Source organism: Phaethon aethereus (genome assembly GCF_964289735.1).
Source record: "Phaethon aethereus genome assembly, chromosome: 2".
Lineage (NCBI taxonomy): Eukaryota > Metazoa > Chordata > Aves > Phaethontiformes > Phaethontidae > Phaethon > Phaethon aethereus.
The window spans coordinates 1,240,207-1,259,170 of record NC_138582.1 but is presented as its reverse complement, the minus strand read 5'-3'; the positions used below and the strand labels follow the sequence as shown (position 1 = coordinate 1,259,170).

The 18,964-nt window shown below is 57.2% G+C and overlaps 1 protein-coding gene across 1 annotated transcript; it reads left to right on the top strand.

Annotated features, from left to right (window-relative positions):
• Window positions 1-557: 557 nt before the first annotated feature.
• LOC309417320 (1-phosphatidylinositol 4,5-bisphosphate phosphodiesterase gamma-1-like) lies at window positions 558-17,871 on the top strand (the record flags this gene model as incomplete). The annotated part of the gene is made up of 32 exons (XM_082014799.1): window positions 558-777; window positions 6,837-6,986; window positions 7,096-7,189; window positions 7,302-7,349; window positions 7,980-8,064; window positions 8,197-8,277; window positions 8,368-8,402; window positions 8,912-8,984; window positions 9,097-9,198; window positions 9,278-9,396; window positions 9,497-9,582; window positions 9,778-9,898; window positions 10,015-10,183; window positions 10,471-10,590; window positions 10,805-10,912; window positions 11,015-11,202; window positions 11,419-11,619; window positions 11,753-11,872; window positions 12,195-12,378; window positions 12,696-12,773; window positions 13,660-13,763; window positions 13,984-14,080; window positions 14,336-14,402; window positions 14,856-15,019; window positions 15,143-15,239; window positions 15,377-15,601; window positions 15,916-16,064; window positions 16,635-16,749; window positions 16,990-17,151; window positions 17,348-17,436; window positions 17,558-17,742; window positions 17,820-17,871. The coding sequence occupies 32 exons, from the start codon at window positions 558-560 to the stop codon at window positions 17,869-17,871; spliced, it is 3,888 nt and encodes a 1,295-aa protein (XP_081870925.1).
• Between the last annotated feature and the right edge of the window lie 1,093 nt (window positions 17,872-18,964).

Sequence of the window (18,964 nt, the reverse complement as noted above, 5' to 3'; positions counted from 1 at the left end):
GACCCTGCTGCTCCCCAGGCTGGCCGAGCACCCCTCGGCACCCCTTCGCTGCACCTCTCTCCCAACCCCGGCCCCGCTTGGCCCGGAGGCCGGGGTGGGATCCGCCGCCTCAATACAGGCACCATCAGTTTTGGGGTGACTTTGCTTTTTTTGGGCTGGGTTTTCCCCCCACACCACTCTCTTCACCCACAAAGGTGCCCCCACCATCCTGCTGTGACCGGATGGTTTTTCTCCCCCCCAGCTCTGAACCGCAAGGCCATCACCACCGGCACTGCCCATCTTCTCCCACCGCTGCTGGATGCCAACGCCGGGGCCGGATTCAGCCTCGGCGAGAAGGTCACGGTGCCTCCAGCCCACCCTTTTCCTCCCCGCTGCCGCCAAGCCTGGCTCTGTGCTGCGGTCGTTGTGCGGCGGAGGGGACATCGGCCGTAGAGGAAACCCGTGCCCAGGGCGAGCAGAGAAAATCCCAGGGGAGGTTTCGGCTATTTGGTTCGTCCTCTTCTGCATGAGACAACCCCGGCTCTGCGGCTCCGCTGGGCGATGGCCGCGCAGTGAAGATGTCTGTGGCCAGGCTCAACAGCGTCAATGGCTTTCTGGAGGACGGCAGGATGGAGGCGGGGGACATGGGCAGGATCCTCCGCTGCCTGGAGATGGGCACTGTCCTCACCTTGTTTTATCAGAAGAAGTCGCAGAGGCCGGAGCGAAGGACCTTCCAGGTGAAGCTGGAAACCAGGCAGATCATCTGGAGCCGGACACCCGAGAAGGTGGAAGGGGACAGTGAGTATCGGTGGCCGTGGCGCTGGGGTCTGAGGATGTGCCAGTGGGATACCCACCTGCGGTGGGGTGCCTGACTCTGGGGTGTCTGGCCATAGTGGAATGTCCTACCACGGTGAAGTGCTTGGCCACGGTGTACCTAGCCATGGTGGGATGCCCACACACAGTGGGGTGCCTGGCCACAGTGTGTCTGGTCGTGATGGGATGTCCTACTGTGGTGGGGTGCCTGGCTATGGGGTGCCTGGCTGAGGTTGGATACCCTACCATGGTGGGAGGTCCTACTGTGATGGGATGCCTGGCAGCAGTGGGATGGACAGCTACAGTGAGGTGTGTGGCCACAGTGGGGTGCCTTGTTGTGTTGGGGTGGCTGGCCATGGTAGGGTGCCCACTGCGGTGGGGTGCCTGGACATAGTGGAGTGCCTGGCCTCAGTGAGGTGCCTGGCCACGATGGGGTGCCTGGCCAACTGGAGTGCCTGGTCCGTGCCCAGCGCTATGGAGTGGCTGGTCATCGTAGGGTGTCCAGCTGTGGTGGAGTGCCTGGAAATAGCGGGGTGGCTGGCTACGGTGGGGTGCCTGGCCACAGTGGGTGCCTGGCCATGGTGGGATGCCTGACCATGGTGGGATGCCTGACCATGGTGGGGTGCCCAGCTGCAGTGGGATGCCCTACCATGGTAGGGTCTCTGGCCATTGTGGGGTGTCTGGATGCAGTGGAATGCCCTATGGTGGCAGAGTGCCTCGCCACAATGGGATGCCCAAAGCTGCAAATACAGGAGCTGCTAGGTTGAGGAACCCTCGCCTCCTCCATCGTGGCTCACCTGGCCCATAACTTGCCATGGGACTCCAGCTGCTGCCATTTCATCCCTGGGATTTTATACCCTCCCTGGCAAGGAGGTAAAGGAGACAGCTACCACCTTGCCTGCTCATTGTGCTTTTAACCCCAAAAATTAGGTGCTCAGGCTGCTGGGTCAGGCAGCAGCATGGGATGGAGCATGGTAGTGGCCCCACGCAGCCCAGAGAGGACTTGACCAGCTGAGTTCTGCCCCATGTGCATTAATGATATCAATGCAAAGTTTGGATGGAGCCTGAACTGGTGGGAACTGGTGGTGCCAGGATCTGACACAAGAGATGCTCCCACTGGAGGATCCCTAAAAATCACCCTTCCTTGTGGATTCGCTGATGCCTAGTAGGTCGTTGGGGCATACTCCCACCACCAGGCTTTGGTGGGGCTCCATGCCTTGGTGCTCGTTACCTGGTTGCTCGTTACCTGGAGACTTGCACCTCATCTTAAACTGAGCTAAAAAGAGCCAATGGATTAAAACACAGGGTTGGGCTGACACAGAACCATACCATCACCTCATCCCACAACCCCATGTGGGGAGAAACCCAGTTTTGGGGTATCATCACACCTGGATGATGGCAGAGCCCATCCTGGAGGTTTGGGAGATGGCAGGTGCCATTTCCCTCAGGGTTTCAGGGGTGTGCCCTTAAAAATCACCCAGTCACCCACCTAAAAATCACCACCCATTGCTAATTTTGCATAAGATGGAGCAAAATCCCTGGGAAGGTTCAGCTCCTGCTTGGAAGGTCTGACCCTGAGGTGGGCTGCTGGCCGTGGAGAGGCTTTGAGTTGGGAAGAAGGGTGGCACCCAGAGATGAGCATCGGCATGAGCAGGATTCGTGCTTGTCCGGACCTGCTGGGTGCAGGAGGCAAACTCACCACCAGCCCTTGCAGGGAAGCAGATTTGTGGGAGGAGGAGGGATGAGCGAAGGGAGGAAGGGCACCCATTCTTGGAGAAGTGGTTTTGGTCCTCACAGGGAAGAGCTCATTCTCTGCTCGCGGAAATAATGTGTTTCCAGCTCCTTGGGTTTTTCTGCGAGCACCATGCACCACCAAGTCGGGGTCTCAGGTCACTCCCGATGCCCTGCCTCAGTTTTCCCACCTAGGGATCTGGCTTATCCCATGCAATGGCCCAAAACCCACCGTGGGAATGAGTGGGCATCCTCTGAGGTCATCTAGAAGGTGGGGAAAAAAAGGAAAATCCCTCTGGAAATGGTACAGTCCTTCCATCCAACCCCACCAGCTGCTTCCTCCAGCCCTGGGTGGGAGCAATCCCGGTCTTGGTGCTTGTCTGGAGCATCTTGTCTGGAGCGATAAGTTGTAGAGACCTTATCGTTCTCTACAACTACCTGAAAGGGGGTTGTGGCAGCGAGGGTGTCGGTCTCTTCTCCCAAGTAACTAGTGATAAGACAAGAGGAAATGGCCTCAAGTTGCGCCAGGGGAGGTTTAGATTGGATATTAGGAAAAATTTCTTCACTGAGAGAGTGGTCAGGCATTGGAACAGGCTGCCCAGGGAGGTGGTGGAGTCGCCATCTCTGGAAGTGTTCAAAAAACGTGTGGATGTGGCGCTTCAGGACATGGTTTAGGGGACATGGTGGCGCTGGATTAATGGTTGGACTTGATGATCTTGAAGGTCCTTTCCAACCTAGTGATTCTGTGATTCTGTGATTCACCCCCTGGTCCAGCCCCTCTCTGTGCTCTCACGTCCTGCCACTCACTGTGATTTTATGGAAGCGCCAGGATCTCCTATTCATCCCTAGGGTCTTGCTACGCCCAACCTCACGGTTGCCCTGGCCATTTTAAATCCCCCCTTCAACCAGGCACCCCGCTTGCAGAGGGATTAGCAGGGTCCACCGACAGCGCTGATGTCTCTGTTATGGACTGGCAGGGCCCCACACCATGCAGGCTAATTACATGCTTTGTTAAGCAGCCGATGGACGCATGTCCATGCCGATGGGGTCGCCTGTAGCATCACCTCCAAAATTAACCTCATCCTGGAGGCTTTCCAGCTCATCACCCTTGGCAGACCCAGGTCCCCAGCACAAGGATGAAATCTAGCGGAAAACAGCCCAAAAGGGATCTTTGTAAGAAATTAAAAGAAATATGAGCGAGGGCAGCTTGGCAAACCCAAGAGCATTTTGGAGGGGTGGTTTGCCACAAGGACAGCTAATTGGGATCACAACTCCTGCCTCGCTAATGCCAAATAATTAGAAATAGGACTGTTTGGGGAGGAGAAAATCCTGACGCAGTTTAACACCACCAGACCAGGATGAAATCTTTTATTTCAGGTTTTAAATCACCTTCACAACAGCATGAGGAGCCCTGGGGGATGTGGCCACCTGGTCCCCCCCCATACAGGAGGATCTGAGCTGCCCCATGTTCCACAAGAAGCAAGGATGGAAGCAAACATGAGGGGACGTGGCTCGTGCCACTGTGGCTCTGCCTGGGCCAGTGGGATTTCCCAGCACAACCATTCCCTCCAACCACTTTGCTTTGCTTTTCTCCTAATGCACTGGGAAAACTCCCAGGCTCTCAGCATCACTGAAAGCCACTGGGCAGACCCTGGTGCTACATCATTTTCCCACCACCTCTATATTTAAAAACTTCTTTGCACTATGTTGCTCATTTTGCATTAGAAGAAGAAAGGGAATTTTGCAGCTGGAACTGACTTCCAGAGTGCTTTAATCACCCAGGACCCCTGAGACAATGCAGGGAGGAGTTTGGAGACATAGTTCTGACATGATCGCTGCAAATCCGCTGCAGATGTGGTTTCCAGGAAGCCGCCGTCCGCGTTGCATTGTTCAGCCCCGCGCCGCTCCCTCTTCCTCTGGCTTTTTGCAGGGCCGGGCTACTTGTCCTGAGGAGAAGGACTTGGGAGTCCTGGTGGATGAAAAGCTGGACATGAGCCGGCAATGTACACTTGCAGCCCAAAGGCCAACCGTGTCCTGGGCTGCACCCAAAGCAGCGTGGCCAGCAGGGCGAGGGAGGGGATTCTGCCCCTCTGCCCCGCTCTGGGGAGACCCCCCTGCAGTGCTGCGTCCAGCTCTGGAGCCCTCGGCACAGGAGAGACATGGACCTGCTGGAGCGGGGCCAGAGGAGGCCCCAGCAATGCTCCGAGGGCTGGAACAGCTCTGCTGGGAGGACAGGCTGGGAGAGCTGGGGGGGCTCAGCCTGGAGCAGAGAAGGCTCCGGGGAGACCTTCCTGCAGCTGCCAGGGCTTAAAGAGGATGATAAGAAAGATGGGGACAAACCTTCTAGCATGGCCTGTTGCAATAGGACAAGGGGTAATGGTTTTAAACTAAGAAAGGGGAGATTTAGACTAGATATAAGGAAGAAATTTTTTATGATGAGGGTGGTGAGACACTGGCACAGGTTTCCCAGAGAGGTGGTAGATGCCCCAGCCCTGGAAACATCCCAGGTGAGGTTGGATGGGGCTCTGAGCAACCTGCTCTGGTTGGGGATGTCCCTGCTCATGGCAGGGGGGTTGGACTAGATGGCCTTGAAAGGTCCCTTCCAACCCAAACTGTTCTATGATTCTATGATTTTTGGTAGTGCCCAGAGGTCAGGTCTGAGGCCAGATCATGGCAATGTTGAAGCCGGGGGGTGGCTGCGTTGTAAGTTATTGGCAGAGCCTCGGTAGCCACCAGCCTCTCACCCCTCTCTGTTGCCCTGGGACAACCTGCAGTGGGCAGGTTTGGGGATGTGCATGTGGTTTTTAAACTATAAACCCATTTTTACCCACAAATACTTGCCTGTTTGTACCAAAGCGGGTTTGCTCTGAGCCATGGGGGCTTAACGGAGCCAGCAACAGGGATTAGTTTCTTGAGATCTCATCCCAAAACAAAGCACACGCAGGGGTGCAGACCCCCCATGCATCGCTTGTGCTAAAATCACACCATGGCCCACGAAATTTGGCTTGCAGTCATTCAGTGAGGGAAGGCTGGATAAAGCCTCCAGTGTTTTCTGGAGCTGTTCCGCCAAGAAAAACTATTCTGCACCTCTTTTCTTGCTTAATCAGCTCTATTTCTCCCCCATCCCTTATTCGTCCCTGCATTTGGCTTTTCTTTCCCAATTTTGGATTAGGCTGAGTGTTTCCATCGAGGCACAGACATGCCTGCACCCTTCCCCACCACCGCATCGGAAATGCAGCTGGGCTGGAAATTCTCCGGGAAATGACCCATTTCCTCAGCAGGACAATACCCCAGCATGGTGGTCCGGTCGCCCTCGGCCGCACAAAGCCTTTTCCGGTGCCGGCACCTCAGCCCCAGAGGGTAAAGCTCCCCAGGGGTGATGCTCGTGGTATCAAGAACAACTTTGGGTGTTATTATTAATATCATCATATTATTATTCTGCTCCCCGTGGGACTTGTCTGCTTGGAAAAAACAGGGGTTGGAAATCTCTCCCGGCTGTGTAGCAGCGAGGAAGACAGCAGTCCGGAAACCCAGCCCTCCCGCCACCGGCGGGGCTTTATATAGCGAGATAATGAGAGAGCAGCACGGCAGGAAAGAAACGCCCTGTGGTCTGGGCTGCCAGGGCTCCAAATTGCCACCTTTGGGCAGATGTCTTCAATTAAAAGATGAGCTCAGCCTGCCTCAAAGCAGGGTCTGTCCTGGGGAGGAGAAGGCAGGGGAAAGGTGGCTGGTGATGTGCCAGCTGGGATGGGGCAAGCTGAGCCTGGAGGACACGTGGCACCCACAAAGCTGGGAAACTAGTGGGCAGCACTGTGGGGATGCCACATTCTGGGGACATAAGTCCCTGGAGTACACACAGGAGTGAGGTGCCACCACAGACCTGGGGGCAGTTCTGCAGGGGACACCCCATCCTGGGGACATGACGCCCTGGAGGACATACAGCCATGAGAACCATGGTGCTGTCACACAAGTGCAGCAACGGTGCAGGGACATGGATCCCTAGACGATGCATGGCCATAGCACCTGTGATGGTATCGTATACCAACGGGCAGTGCCACAGGGATGGCAGTTCCCTGAAGGACATGCAGTACCCATAGTGCCATCACACTAGTAGACACATCACTGGAGGGCAGTGGGGGCCTATTTCCCTAGAGGACACAAGGCCACAGCACCCACGATAACATCACACAATGGTCCCGAAAGGGCATGTGGTCTCCCGGCAGTCCCATCTCCCACAGCGTCCCTGAGCCCCATACATGTGTCTGCGGTAGCAGGGTAGCTGAGGACAGTCCCATGTCCCTCTGTCCCTGCAGTCGACATTCGGGAGATCAAGGAGATCCGCCTGGGGAAGAACTCGCGGGACTTTGAGCGCTACCCCGAGGATGCTCGCAAGCTTGACTTCACCATGTGCTTCATCATCCTCTACGGGATGGACTTCAGGCTACGGACGCTCAGTGTGGCCGGTGCGTGGACTCCCTCCCCATTGCCCCCACCCACCCTCGGGCTCTCACTCCCTCCTCAGCATCCCATCTCCCCCATCCCAGCCTCACTACCCTCCTCTTCCTCCTCCAGCTTTCTGTGAGGAGGACATCAATCTGTGGATAACTGGCCTCAACTGGCTGGTGGCAGACACCCAGAAAGCCCAAACCCCACTGCAGATTGAGAGGTGAGGAAGGACCTGTAGGTCCCATTTCCCAGTCCCCATTCTGGGGACAAAATCCTCCTGGGTTTGGTCTCCGCTGGAGCTGAATGCCGTCTGTCCATCTCTTCCTGCCCAGGTGGCTGCGGAAACAGTTTGACGGGATGGACCGGTCGCGGGAAGGCAGGTGAGCACCGGCGTGGCCCAATGCTGGGAAGTGGCCAGAGGGTTCGGCTGGACAGGGCCATATCCCCCCAGCTGTACCCCAAAACTGGAGGCTGAGCCAGGCTGGGAGCGGAGTTTGTGGGGAAAGGTAGTATCAGGTTACCTGGGATTCTCGAAGGCACCAAAAATCAGAAGCTCAAGCACAAGTCTCCTCCTCACTGCTATACGGACCATGGGCACCCCGATGCCTTCATGCCTGCTGCTGCATTTCCACCAGCACCAGGAGGGGATGGACAGCCCATAAACATCTCCCCAAGACAAAAACCCAAATCAAGTGAATTTGGACTTAAGTTACTATGGGGATGGGCATCATCTTCAGATGTGATGATGGCTTAGAGCACCCAGATTGTTCCCGGATGTGCTCCCTCTGCCTGACCCTCTGCTCACATTTGCACCAGACTCCGTGTAATTAGGGGTCCTGTGCCACTGCGGGGGTCCACAGCGTGATAGGGTGGAAGCTCTATGCCCAAGACCATGCTGGCACCAGGATCTGGGGTGGCACACTCTGTGTCAGGAGCTGAGACCTGTCTGGGGTTTATCCATCCTCTGAGGGCTGTGGCCAGTGCCCTGACACCAAGTGATCTTCCTGCAGCATCACAGTGAAGGACCTGAAGGCCATGCTGCCTCAGGTGAACTACCGCGTCCCCAACATGAGGTTCCTGCGGGACAAGCTTGTGGTAAGGAACCCCTGGGCAGCCCAACTATGCAGGGAGAGGGTCTTCAAGTCCCTGCAGTTGGGCTGGAGCCGGCCCTGGTATTGCTGGCTCTGGTTGGGTGGCCCTGCTCTCATGCATCATCGTCTCTCACAGGAGGTGGAAGCCAGGAACGAGATGACTTTCTCCCACTTCATCCAGTTCTACAAAAACCTGATGTTTGATGCACAGAAGTCTGTAAGAGCCATGGCTTGTCTTCCTGAGCATCCCCCACCGGTGTGGTACATCCCCAGCCAGCTAAGCCTGGTCCCCTCCTTTGCCTTGCAGGTCATCGAGCAGCTGGAGCTCTCCTTCCCCTTGCGGTGAGTACCCAGGAGCCCAGTGGTTCCCATCTTGGCCAAGCCTCCAAGGGTCAGATCCATCAAGTGGGCAACGCAGCCGGTCTGTGGGGCAGAGCAGGGGATGGGAGCAGGTGTAGGAGCATGAATATGAGAGGGGATGGGAGCGGGAATGGGAGCAGGGGTGTGAGTAGGGATGGGTGCCAGGGATGTAGGAACATGTCTCCCTGCCCTCCTCGCATATGCTCTGGCATTGCTGCACCCTCTGGCTGCATGCCCACCTCTACCAGGTCACAGGGTGACACTGGGAGTGTTTGCTCTAGCAGCATCCAACAGCTTGAGGTGCTCCTTGCACCCCCATGGCCTGCGCTTTCTCCAAGTCCCTTGCCAGCTGCCATGGTGACCAGGAGCGGGGCAGGAGTGGGGGGCATCAAGGGGCCAAGCTGCAGGTGGACACTGGCAGCTTCAACTCCTCCATGGGACTACCCCAACTTCTGCTCCCGGTCCTCGGTGATGGCTGCTCCATGTTCCAGGAATGTGGACCGCCCCGAGCTGTGTCAAGTCTCCCTTTACGACTTCCAGAAGTTCCTGCTGCACGACCAGAAGGTGGGTGCCCTTAGAGACCCCTGCAGCATCTCTCTCAGACCCAACCTCGGGGACCCCCATGGGATGCCTCAGCCTGGTCCCCTCCATAATGGTGGCTGTGTTTGCACCTCAGGAACCCTGGGCCAATGATGTGGGCATGGTGCGGGACTACATGTGCACCTACCTCAAGGAGAGCTCCAGTGAGGCAGCAGACCCTTCTTTCCAGTTGGATGAGGTGGGTGGCCCCATGTGGCACCCACCCAGAGGTGTCTCCCCAGCCCTGGCAGTTTCTGACCTGTCTGCTTCCCCCCTAGTTCCTCACATACCTCTTCTCCAAGGAGAACATGGTGATGGATGCCAAGTATGAACGTGTGGTGCCTGAGGAGATGAACCATCCCCTGTCCCAGTACTGGATCTCCTCCTCCCACAACACGTAAGGACAGAGTGGGCTCTCCTCAGGGACCTCCATGAGCATCCCATCACCCTGGCCAGGGCAGCCCTGGCCACTGATGGTCCCTCTCTCTCCTCTGCAGGTACCTAACGGGGGACCAGTTCTCCAGCGAGTCCTCCCTGGAGGCGTATGCACGCTGCCTGCGCATGGGCTGCCGCTGCATCGAGCGTGAGTCACTCCAGCACCCTGCAGTCATGCTCAGTCCCCCCCCAGAACCCCACAGTCCATCAGACAGACAGTGCCCTGCACCCATCCCATAGCACTGTGTGGGAGGTCTTCCATGTCCTTTGGGGGCCCAAAAACATGGTCCCCAGTGCACAGTCGGTGATAGACATGTATTAACTGAGGTGTCTCCCCACTCAGTGGACTGCTGGGATGGCCCAGACGATCTCCCCATCATCTACCATGGCCACACACTCACCTCCAAGATCAAATTCCTGGATGTGTTGCACACCATCAAGGAGCATGCATTCGTCACCTCGGAGTAAGCCCCAGCCCCCGCAACAACACCACAATTCTGGGCCAGGCAGGCAACCCCTGCCTCAATTCCCCTCTCCTTTGCCTTCGTCCCAAGCCGCCATTCCCACCTGCTTCCTCTAGGTTCCCCATCATCCTCTCCATCGAAGACCACTGCAGCATCGTCCAACAGAGGAATATGGCCTCCCACTTCAAGAAGGTCTTTGGGGATATGCTGCTCACCAAGCCAGTGGACATCAATGCTGATGAGTTGCCCTCACCCACCCAGCTCAAGAAGAAGATCCTAATCAAGGTGCAGAAGGGGCACCACCCCAAAGCTCCTTTTTGCAGAAGAGACAAAGACCGTGTTGGGCTGGGAGGGATGGTGACTCTCCCAAATCTTGGGACTCAACAGCAATATCCCTCCATGCACAAGCAGTAGGACGTTAGAGAGATGTCCTACTGCAAGAGAGGGGCAAGGGGAACAGGGGGAAATGGAGGGGGACCTGCAGGAGCCTGAGTATGGCCTGAGAGCTGGGAGCTTAGTGTGATGGGGACAATATGCCCATCACTGAGCTCCTCTGCCCGGGCTGTCCCCAGCACAAGAAGCTGGTCGAAGGGAACCTGTACGAGGAGGTCTCCACCGCCAGTTACTCAGAGAATGACATCAGCAACTCCATCAAGAATGGCATCCTCTACCTCGAAGACCCCATTGACCATGTAAGGGTCTCCCTGCTGCTGGTGGCTGGGGGACGCGTGGGGTCTGTTGGACAGGGATGAGCATCAGGGTTTGGGTTGGGTGTGGGGCATGGGCTCTCCTAGACCATTGCAATGCCATGGGGGGACGGGGCAGGGGCAGAAATGGAGGTCTCAAAACCCCGTCTCTCCATGCCACCATCCTGCCCACTTCGGTGATGCTCTTCCTCCCTCCCAGACCTGGAGCCCCCATTATTTCGTCCTGACAAGCAACAAGATCTACTACTCAGAGGAGACGTCCCGCTACCAGTTCAATGAGGATGAGGAGGAGGTGGAGCAGAAGGAGGTGTGTGAGGGGCAGGATGCATCCACAGAGCAGGGGGATTTAGGGAGGATTCTGTGGGGAGGGTGAGAGGGTGGCAACGCCCATTTTGGGGTGAACTTGCAGGAATTCAACAACAATGAGCTGCACTTCACGGAGAAGTGGTTCCATGGGAAGCTGGGAGGTGGCCGTGACGGGAGGCAGATTGCTGAGAAGCTGCTGCACGAGTACTGCACCGAGACGGGTGGCAAGGATGGCACCTTCCTGGTGCGCGAGAGCGAGACCTTTGTAGGCGACTACACCCTCTCCTTCTGGTAGGAGCCCTGGGGGCAGGCAAGATCCCACCGTCCCCGAGCCAGTCTGGGTGTCCCACTGGGGGTCCAGGTGATCCCTGGTCTGGCGGCTGGAATGGTGTTTTAGGTGGGGGGAAGTGCCACCTTTTTGTGTGGCACATAGACCCCCGAGCATGGGATGGTGGGGACATGGACACAAATTGATTTGCTCCTGCCTTCTCCCCACCACCATGGCAGGAGGTCCAGCCGGGTGCAGCACTGCCGGATCCATTCACGGCAGGAGGCCGGCGCCACCAAGTTCTACCTGACAGACAACCTGGTCTTCGACAGCCTCTACAGCCTCATTTGCCATTACCGTGAGGTGCCGCTCCGCTGCAACGAGTTTGAGATGCGCCTCACTGACCCTGTCCCCCAACCCAATGCCCATGAGAGCAAAGAGTGAGGACAGTCCCCATCCCCTTGGTCCCCTGGGTCCACCAGCTTCCTCCATCCCCAGTGTCAAGTCTTGGGTGCCTCCCGGGGCATGGGGATGCTGGTGCCGGCCCACAGCCCCCATTCTCTGCCTGGACAGGTGGTACCATGCCAGCTTGACACGCCTGCAGGCCGAGCACATGCTGATGCGGGTCCCGCGGGATGGAGCCTTCCTTGTGCGCAAACGCAGTGAACCCAGCTCTTATGCCATTTCCTTCCGGTGAGTGTGGCCACCCTGGCACCCCAAGGACTGTGGGGCTTGGCCACGGTGCCCACGTTGCTGGCCATGCTGAGAACTGCCTGGCTCATGTCTGTTGTGACTCCATGCTGGGTGACAGGGGTTTGCTCAGGGTGACACGGTGGGATGCATGATGCTGTCACAGGGGGGACACCCTAGCTGCGGTGATGGGAAAGCCATGTCTTCAGGGTGGTCACCCCGGTGGCATCCCTGCTGGGGCAGGACATCGCTTCCTGCCTGTCCTGGTCATGGAGCCAGGATCCGGCCACCTCTCATATATCCCCCACGGCTCTCTCGGCCCCAGGGCAGAGGGGAAGATCAAGCACTGCCGCATCCAGCAAGAAGGTCGGCTGTTCATGCTGGGCAGCTCAGCCGAGTTTGAGAGCCTCGTGGACCTTGTCAGCTACTACGAGAAGCATCCGCTCTACCGCAAGATGAAGTTGCGCTACCCCATCAACGAGGAGACCCTGGAGAAGATGGGCACCACCGTGAGTGCTCCTGGCAGTGGGGATGGTGGGGATGGAAGCTCTGTGCCATGGGCAACCAAGCCCCATTCCCAGCTCTACCATGGTGGGAAGGTCTCCTTCAGCCTTTTGGTTGAAACCCAACCAGAACCAGCCAAGCTCATTCTGTAGCCATTGCCTATGGTTATAAGTCCACCATAATTCCCTTCCAATGAGTTGCAAAGGGATATTAGGTCCCTCTCAACCTCCTCTGAATTACATGTGGTAGCCTGGCTCCCACCACATCCCCTTGTAGCCCCTGCACACATCTGAGTGACCCACTCAGATGTCTCTCCTTGCAGGAGTTGGACTATGGAGCCCTGTACGAGGTGCGGACCCCCCACTTCTACGTAGAGGCCAATAAGATGCCAATGGCCAGGGTAAGGGGCTGAGCTGGTGTCCATGGGAGGTAGAGGGTGGTGGGACATGACAATTCTAGTGCTGGGGCTCTTGGGTGGTCCCCTCCAAACCCACCACATCTTACACCACTAACCTGAGAAGTGGTGACATTTTGCTGTGTTTTTCTGACCCTCAAGTGATGCTGGAGCTGGATCTTTCCCACACCGCCATCACTTGGGGACAGTCCAAGCTCCAGCAACAGCATTGTCACAGCGGGGAGGGGGGACAGGTCTGCAGAGAGCCCAGCCTGAAGCACGGACCTGGCACAAGTTTGCCCCAACAGTAAGGAAACTCCCATGGATCCCTTTGCACTAGGGAACCCCGAAAGAGAAGGTTTAGGGTTAGTTCCCAGGTGGTGCAGTCTCCATCCTCAGAGGTTCTTGGGACTGGGCTGGTCTCGGAGCTGACACTGGAGGAGGCTGGACTGGAGCCTCAAGGTTCCTTCCCTGTGATCCTACAATCCCATGCTTCAGCACTGCTGTCCCTTTGCAGCAGAGCAGCTCTCAGGCTAAGACCAGACACGGGAAAGCTTAACCCAAAGGGGTTTTTTCCAGGGAATGTGGGAATAGAAGGGGATTAACCGCTTCAGTGCACCAGGAGAAACCATTGGGGAACTTGGAAGAGGAACCTGCTTTGCACTGAATGTGGTGGTCCTACAGGACCACAGGTGCCTCCAGCCCTCCTGTCCCCTCTCACATAGCTCACTGCTGGCATGAGGAATCTGGAGGCATCATTTGGGGTGCTGGACCCTCAGGAGCCCTCATGCTCCACCTTGGGGGCTGGAGGAGCTAGGCTGAGTGGGGCATGCTGCCCACCAGTGTCCCCAGCACTGGGTGATGACACGTGTCCCTCTCCCCGGTGCCCCAGTGCACAGTGAAGGCTCTCTACGACTACAAAGCGCAGCGTGAGGATGAGCTGTCGTTCTGCAAGCAGGCCATCATCCACAATGTCGACAAGCAGGATGGCGGCTGGTGAGGGCAGTCAGGTGGCCCCCTGGTGGGCATCGCCGTGGGTGGGAGGTGGAGGGGACACCCTGGGTTTTCCCACGGGTTGTCCCATGGTGGGTTTTAACTACCTCCTTTTCTGTCCCCCCACCCCTTCTCCGACCGCTCCCTGACATTGCATGCAGCATGAACACCCATGTCCCCCCCCAGATCGGTCCGCTTGCCTTGATCCTCTCACCCCTTGCAGGTGGCGGGGGGACTACGGGGGCAAGAAGCAACTGTGGTTCCCGGCCAACTATGTGGAGGAGATTGTCAGCATGCAAGCGCAGGAGCAGGATGAGGCCGTGAGTGCCATGTCCCCACACACCTTGGACTAAGGCCACCCGAGATACTCCCAGTCCTCTGCCAGTGTGGACCCTTATCCAGAGGCTGAGGGATGCTCAACTGCAGAGCAGAGCATGCCAAGAGGGTGTTTTTCCTCTGCTTTTGCTCGGACTCGGCTGATTTGGAGGGCTGGAGGGAGGCTGCCAAATGGATTGGGGACCAGGTTTGGCCACGCATGCCTCCCCCACCATCCCTTCTTCCTTCTTCTCTTGCAGTCATCGGAAAACAGCCCCCTGGGGAACTTCTTGAAGGGCTTCATTGATGTGCCATCCTGCCACGTCGGTGAGTGTTCCCACAATGTCCCCGCTGCAGCTGTGGGAGCCCACTGGGATGGCGCGCACCCTGTGCTGAAGCTCAGTGCTGTGAGCTGAGGCTCCCCAAACTCGTTGCACAATTGCCAGCCAGGCTTGTGTGTGGCACAATATGCCAGGGAGCAACATGGGGCTGGGTTCAGAGGGATTTGGCTGATTTGGGGGGAATTCAGAGGAATTTGGAGGTCCTAATGTTTCTGGGGACATTTACCCCTGGCTCAAAGGACAATGCATTTCAGCATGGAAAGCTGAAACCACACATTAGAAACATGAGATCCTCATAGGAGGAGGACCCCAATGGCTGGTGGGGTGGCAGGAGGGGCTGGTGGGGGCCTGGGAGCGGGACTGCTGAAGTTCCATTTGCTCCACAGAGCCATCCGTTGGGAATGTCTTCAAGTAAAGCCCCCCTCTGGTGTCCTTATAGTTATCTCCAAAGACGGGAGGAGCTCCAAACCATTTGTCTTCACCATCCATTCCCAGCAGATGTCCCACGCAGCCCAGTCGCTGGACGTGGCCGCTGACACACAGGAGGAACTCAGCGAGTGGGTGGCCAAGATCCGAGAGGCCACGCAGAACGCCGACGCCAGGGTGAGGGGGATAGGGATGCAGGGGTTGGGAGTGGATGGTCCCATCCCCCAGTGGATGTTCCCCAACATCTCCGAAGGAGGAGGCTGGGGGGGAGACTTTCAGTTCCTGTTTTGCCTTGTGCAGATGCAAGAGGGGAAGATCATGGAGCGGAGAAAGAAGATTGCACTGGAGCTCTCTGAGCTGGTTGTGTATTGCCGCCCAGTGCCATTCGATGAGGACAGTAAGAGCTGGAGAAGGGCGGTGATGGGATGAGCATGGGAAGAGATGGGTGGAGGGAACCAAGCAGTCACGGTGGGCCACCCCCAGGCCACCAGGGAGCTCCATGTCCTTCACTGATGGCCACCTCGGTGCTTTCAGAGATTGGCACGGACAAGGCGTGCTACCGGGATATGTCTTCCTTCCCGGAGACCAAGGCAGAGAAGTACGCCAACCGCAGCAAGGGCAAGAAGTTCCTGCAGTACAACCGGCGCCAGCTCAGCCGCATCTACCCCAAAGGGCAGCGTCTGGACTCCTCCAACTATGACCCGTTGCCCATGTGGATCTGCGGTAGCCAACTCGTGGCCCTCAACTTCCAGACGCCCGGTAAATCCTGCTCCTGGTGTGGTTGCTGGGCTCATCCCCACAGGTCACCCCAAATTCCCCATTCCCAGTGGCTCTGCCCTGGGTCCTGTTGCTGGAGGTGATTTGGATGATCTCTCCAATCTTTGTCCTCATCCCAATGGGGACATCTCCATGCAATTTTTCGGTGCTTCATGCAGAACCCAGCTGCATGCCTTCTACAACCAGGGTTGGGGGCTCTTAGCAGGGTGGTTTCCAGGGCAGGACCTTCTGCCCAAGGACCTCCAGGAGGTCCCTGAGCCCCACGGCTCAGAGCTGCTCTATCCCCATGGCCACAGACAAGCCGATGCAACTGAACCAGGCACTCTTCATGCTCAGTGGCCGCAGCGGCTACGTCCTGCAGCCTGATGTCATGAGGGATGAGACTTTTGACCCCTTTGACAAGAACAGCTTGAAGATTGTGGAGCCCATCACGGTCCAGCTGCAGGCAAGTGAGCAAGGACAGCAAGTCCACCTTGAGGTGGTCACCATCAAGATGGGGACTTGCTTCTTCCTTGGTTTTGGGTCAACTAGGGGTGGTCTGTCCATGTTTGACACATAATTGCTCCATGGAATTCGTTACCCCATCTCTTGGGTTTGTTGGTTTTTCTCTGCATAAGGTGTCATTTTTCCCAAAGGACAACCCCACAATTGTACAGAGCTGAGCCTAACCTGAGCAAGAGTAAGGTGGAGGGTAAAGTAGATAAAACAAGCCGAGAAGAACCTTGCTCAACCCTTGGGTAATTTTGGTGTTACAGCTGGAATGGGTTGGTTCGTAGGCATCTGAATCTTGAGCATGGCATGGATCCAGCAAAAGTTTTTTTAAATAATTTCATCAATACAGCTAAAATCAAGCTAAAACCAGTCCAAAATCATAAATAAGGTGTGGTGTGGCTAATTATGGCCATGAAGCTTTTGGCAAGCCCAAACCAACTGAGCCATGGGGCTGGCTTGAGGAGTCCTTACTTGCCCAGCGTAGCTGGAACTCACCCTTCTCTTCCTTCTCTTTGTCCCACAGATCCTGGGCGCCCGGCACCTGCCCAAGAATGGGAGGAGCATTGTGTGCCCCTTCGTGGAGGTGGAGGTGTGCGGCTCCGAGTATGACAACAGCAAGAACAAGACGGATGTCGTAGGTGAGGGTCCACATGGGTGACATTCCCACCTAGCCTCTGTACCCTTGGGGGCACATGGGGATGCTGGGACAACCCTAACTATGCCCTTTGGGGTCCTCTTGGACATGTGGGTGACGGGGCTGGGTTTCATGGAGGAGGGAAGAGGACAGGCATCTCCCACTAATGTGCTGGTGCTATGCTGGTGATGTCCATGCATCTAGCCCCACTCTGACCCTCCTCACTCTTTCCTCGCCTCCCCAGCTGACAATGGCTTCAACCCCGTCTGGCTCTTCAAACAGTTTGTCTTCGACATCAACAACCCTGAGTTTGCCTTCCTCCGCTTTGTGGTGTACGAGGAGGACATGTTCAGCGACCCCAACTTCTTGGCACAAGCCACCTTCCCTGTCAAGGGCCTCAAAACAGGTATGGTACTTCCATCCATGACACCATCATCATCATCATCGAATCATAGAATGGTTTGGGTTGGAAGGGACCTTTAAAGATCATCTAGTCCAACCCCCTGCAATCATCATCATCATCATCTCCTCGGGGAACTGGACATGGCAAGGGGCTCGGAGTCTTCCATGGGGCTGAGTTCATGTCATGGTGTTGTGTCCAGGCTACCGGTCAGTGCCATTGAAGAACAGCTACACTGAGGACCTGGAGCTTGCCTCTCTCCTCATCCACATTGAGATCATCAACGCCAAGGCAGGTGGCCCAGGCGGCTTGGGGAACCACATGCCTCAGTTTCCCCCGCCAGAGCAAGAGGGAACAGCACCCTGGGGTGTCCTATCCACCCCACCAGCCTCATACCCTTGTGTCGGAGCAGGAGGAAGATGAGGAGAACCTCTACTCGTCCATCCAGCAGCTACGGGACCGTGCCAGCGAGCTCTCCAGCCAGGTCTCTAGCTATGAGCGCACCAATGGCTGTGACTCCCGCTACCAGCAGCGCCTCGATGAGCTACGGGCAGCCCAGGAGCGGCTCATGGAGCTCACTGAAGTCCGCAACCGCAAGTGAGTGTCCCCTCCCTGTGGCTTTGGGACATCCCCCTTGGGAGGGTCCCTGAGTCCACCACCCTGCTCCCCACCAGGTTGATGGAGAAGAAGAAGAGGGACCGGCAAATGGTCACCAAACGCAGCTGAGCTGGCTGGACACGAGCCCGCCAGCCCACTGCAGGCCTCCCCAGCCACCTCCTCTCCTGCTGCAGAGGGAGGTGGGGTGGCCGGATCTGGACCCCCCCATACCTGGGGCTGGGTGATACCAGCGTGACAAATTTGGGGACGAAAGGGGACTTCGGATAGCTCTGCCTGTGACGTTTCTCCGCTGGGGCAAGGTGGGAGGCGGGATGCTCTGGAGTAAATCCCGAGTGCCTCCGGCTTCATCCCATGTCCCCTGGGGCTCGTGACCACATCCCTGTCCCCGCAGGGTGGCCCCCACGGCTCTTCTTCACCCTGCATCCTCCATGTCCCAACACCCCATGGCGGAGGGGGGGTGATGAGCCCTGTGGCCCATGGGGAAACTGAGGCACAGGTGCCCAGCTGGCCCAGGATGGGGCAAGACTGGCCACCTCCATCCTGGGGACAGAACCAACTGGCAGAGAAGCACCAGGATGGGGACGCAAGGGATACTTGGGGGGGGGGAAGGGGGCATTTTGCCCCCCCGCTATAAATATCTGTATTTTCTTCTTTTATCCAGCGTGTACATATGGCGCGGGGTGGGGGGGTGTCTGTACCAGCCGCAGTATTAGGGCACAGGGGACACAAAAATGTCCGGAGATGCCCCCAGCATGGGCACAAGGAAGCAGGGGACCAGGCCTGGGGGTGCCCCGCAGAGCACGGTGGCCAGTGACAGGGTGGCCCAAGTGGGCACTGGGCAGACGTGGGCACCAAGGTGGCCCCAGAGGGGACAGAGATGTCCCCAAGGTGACACCAGCGTTGGCACCAAACCCTGGAAATGGGCATGGATCCTGCCAGTAAAGCCAATGGAGGTGGTACCTGGCGGGGCAGTGGCTGGGGACATCTCGGGGTGTCCCCTGGTGTCGGGGCATCCAGGATGGGGGGATCTGTGTATTCTTTGTATGAAAATAAATCTATTTAGCCAATATTTATACCCCATCACTGTAGTCTGGTCCCCACCCCCCAGCTCTGCCCCCAGCACCGATGTCCCTGGGTGTGTGATATCCCCAGGGTGGTGGCTTGGTCGTCCTAGACCCCTGAGCTCAGTGTGTCGCCCTTT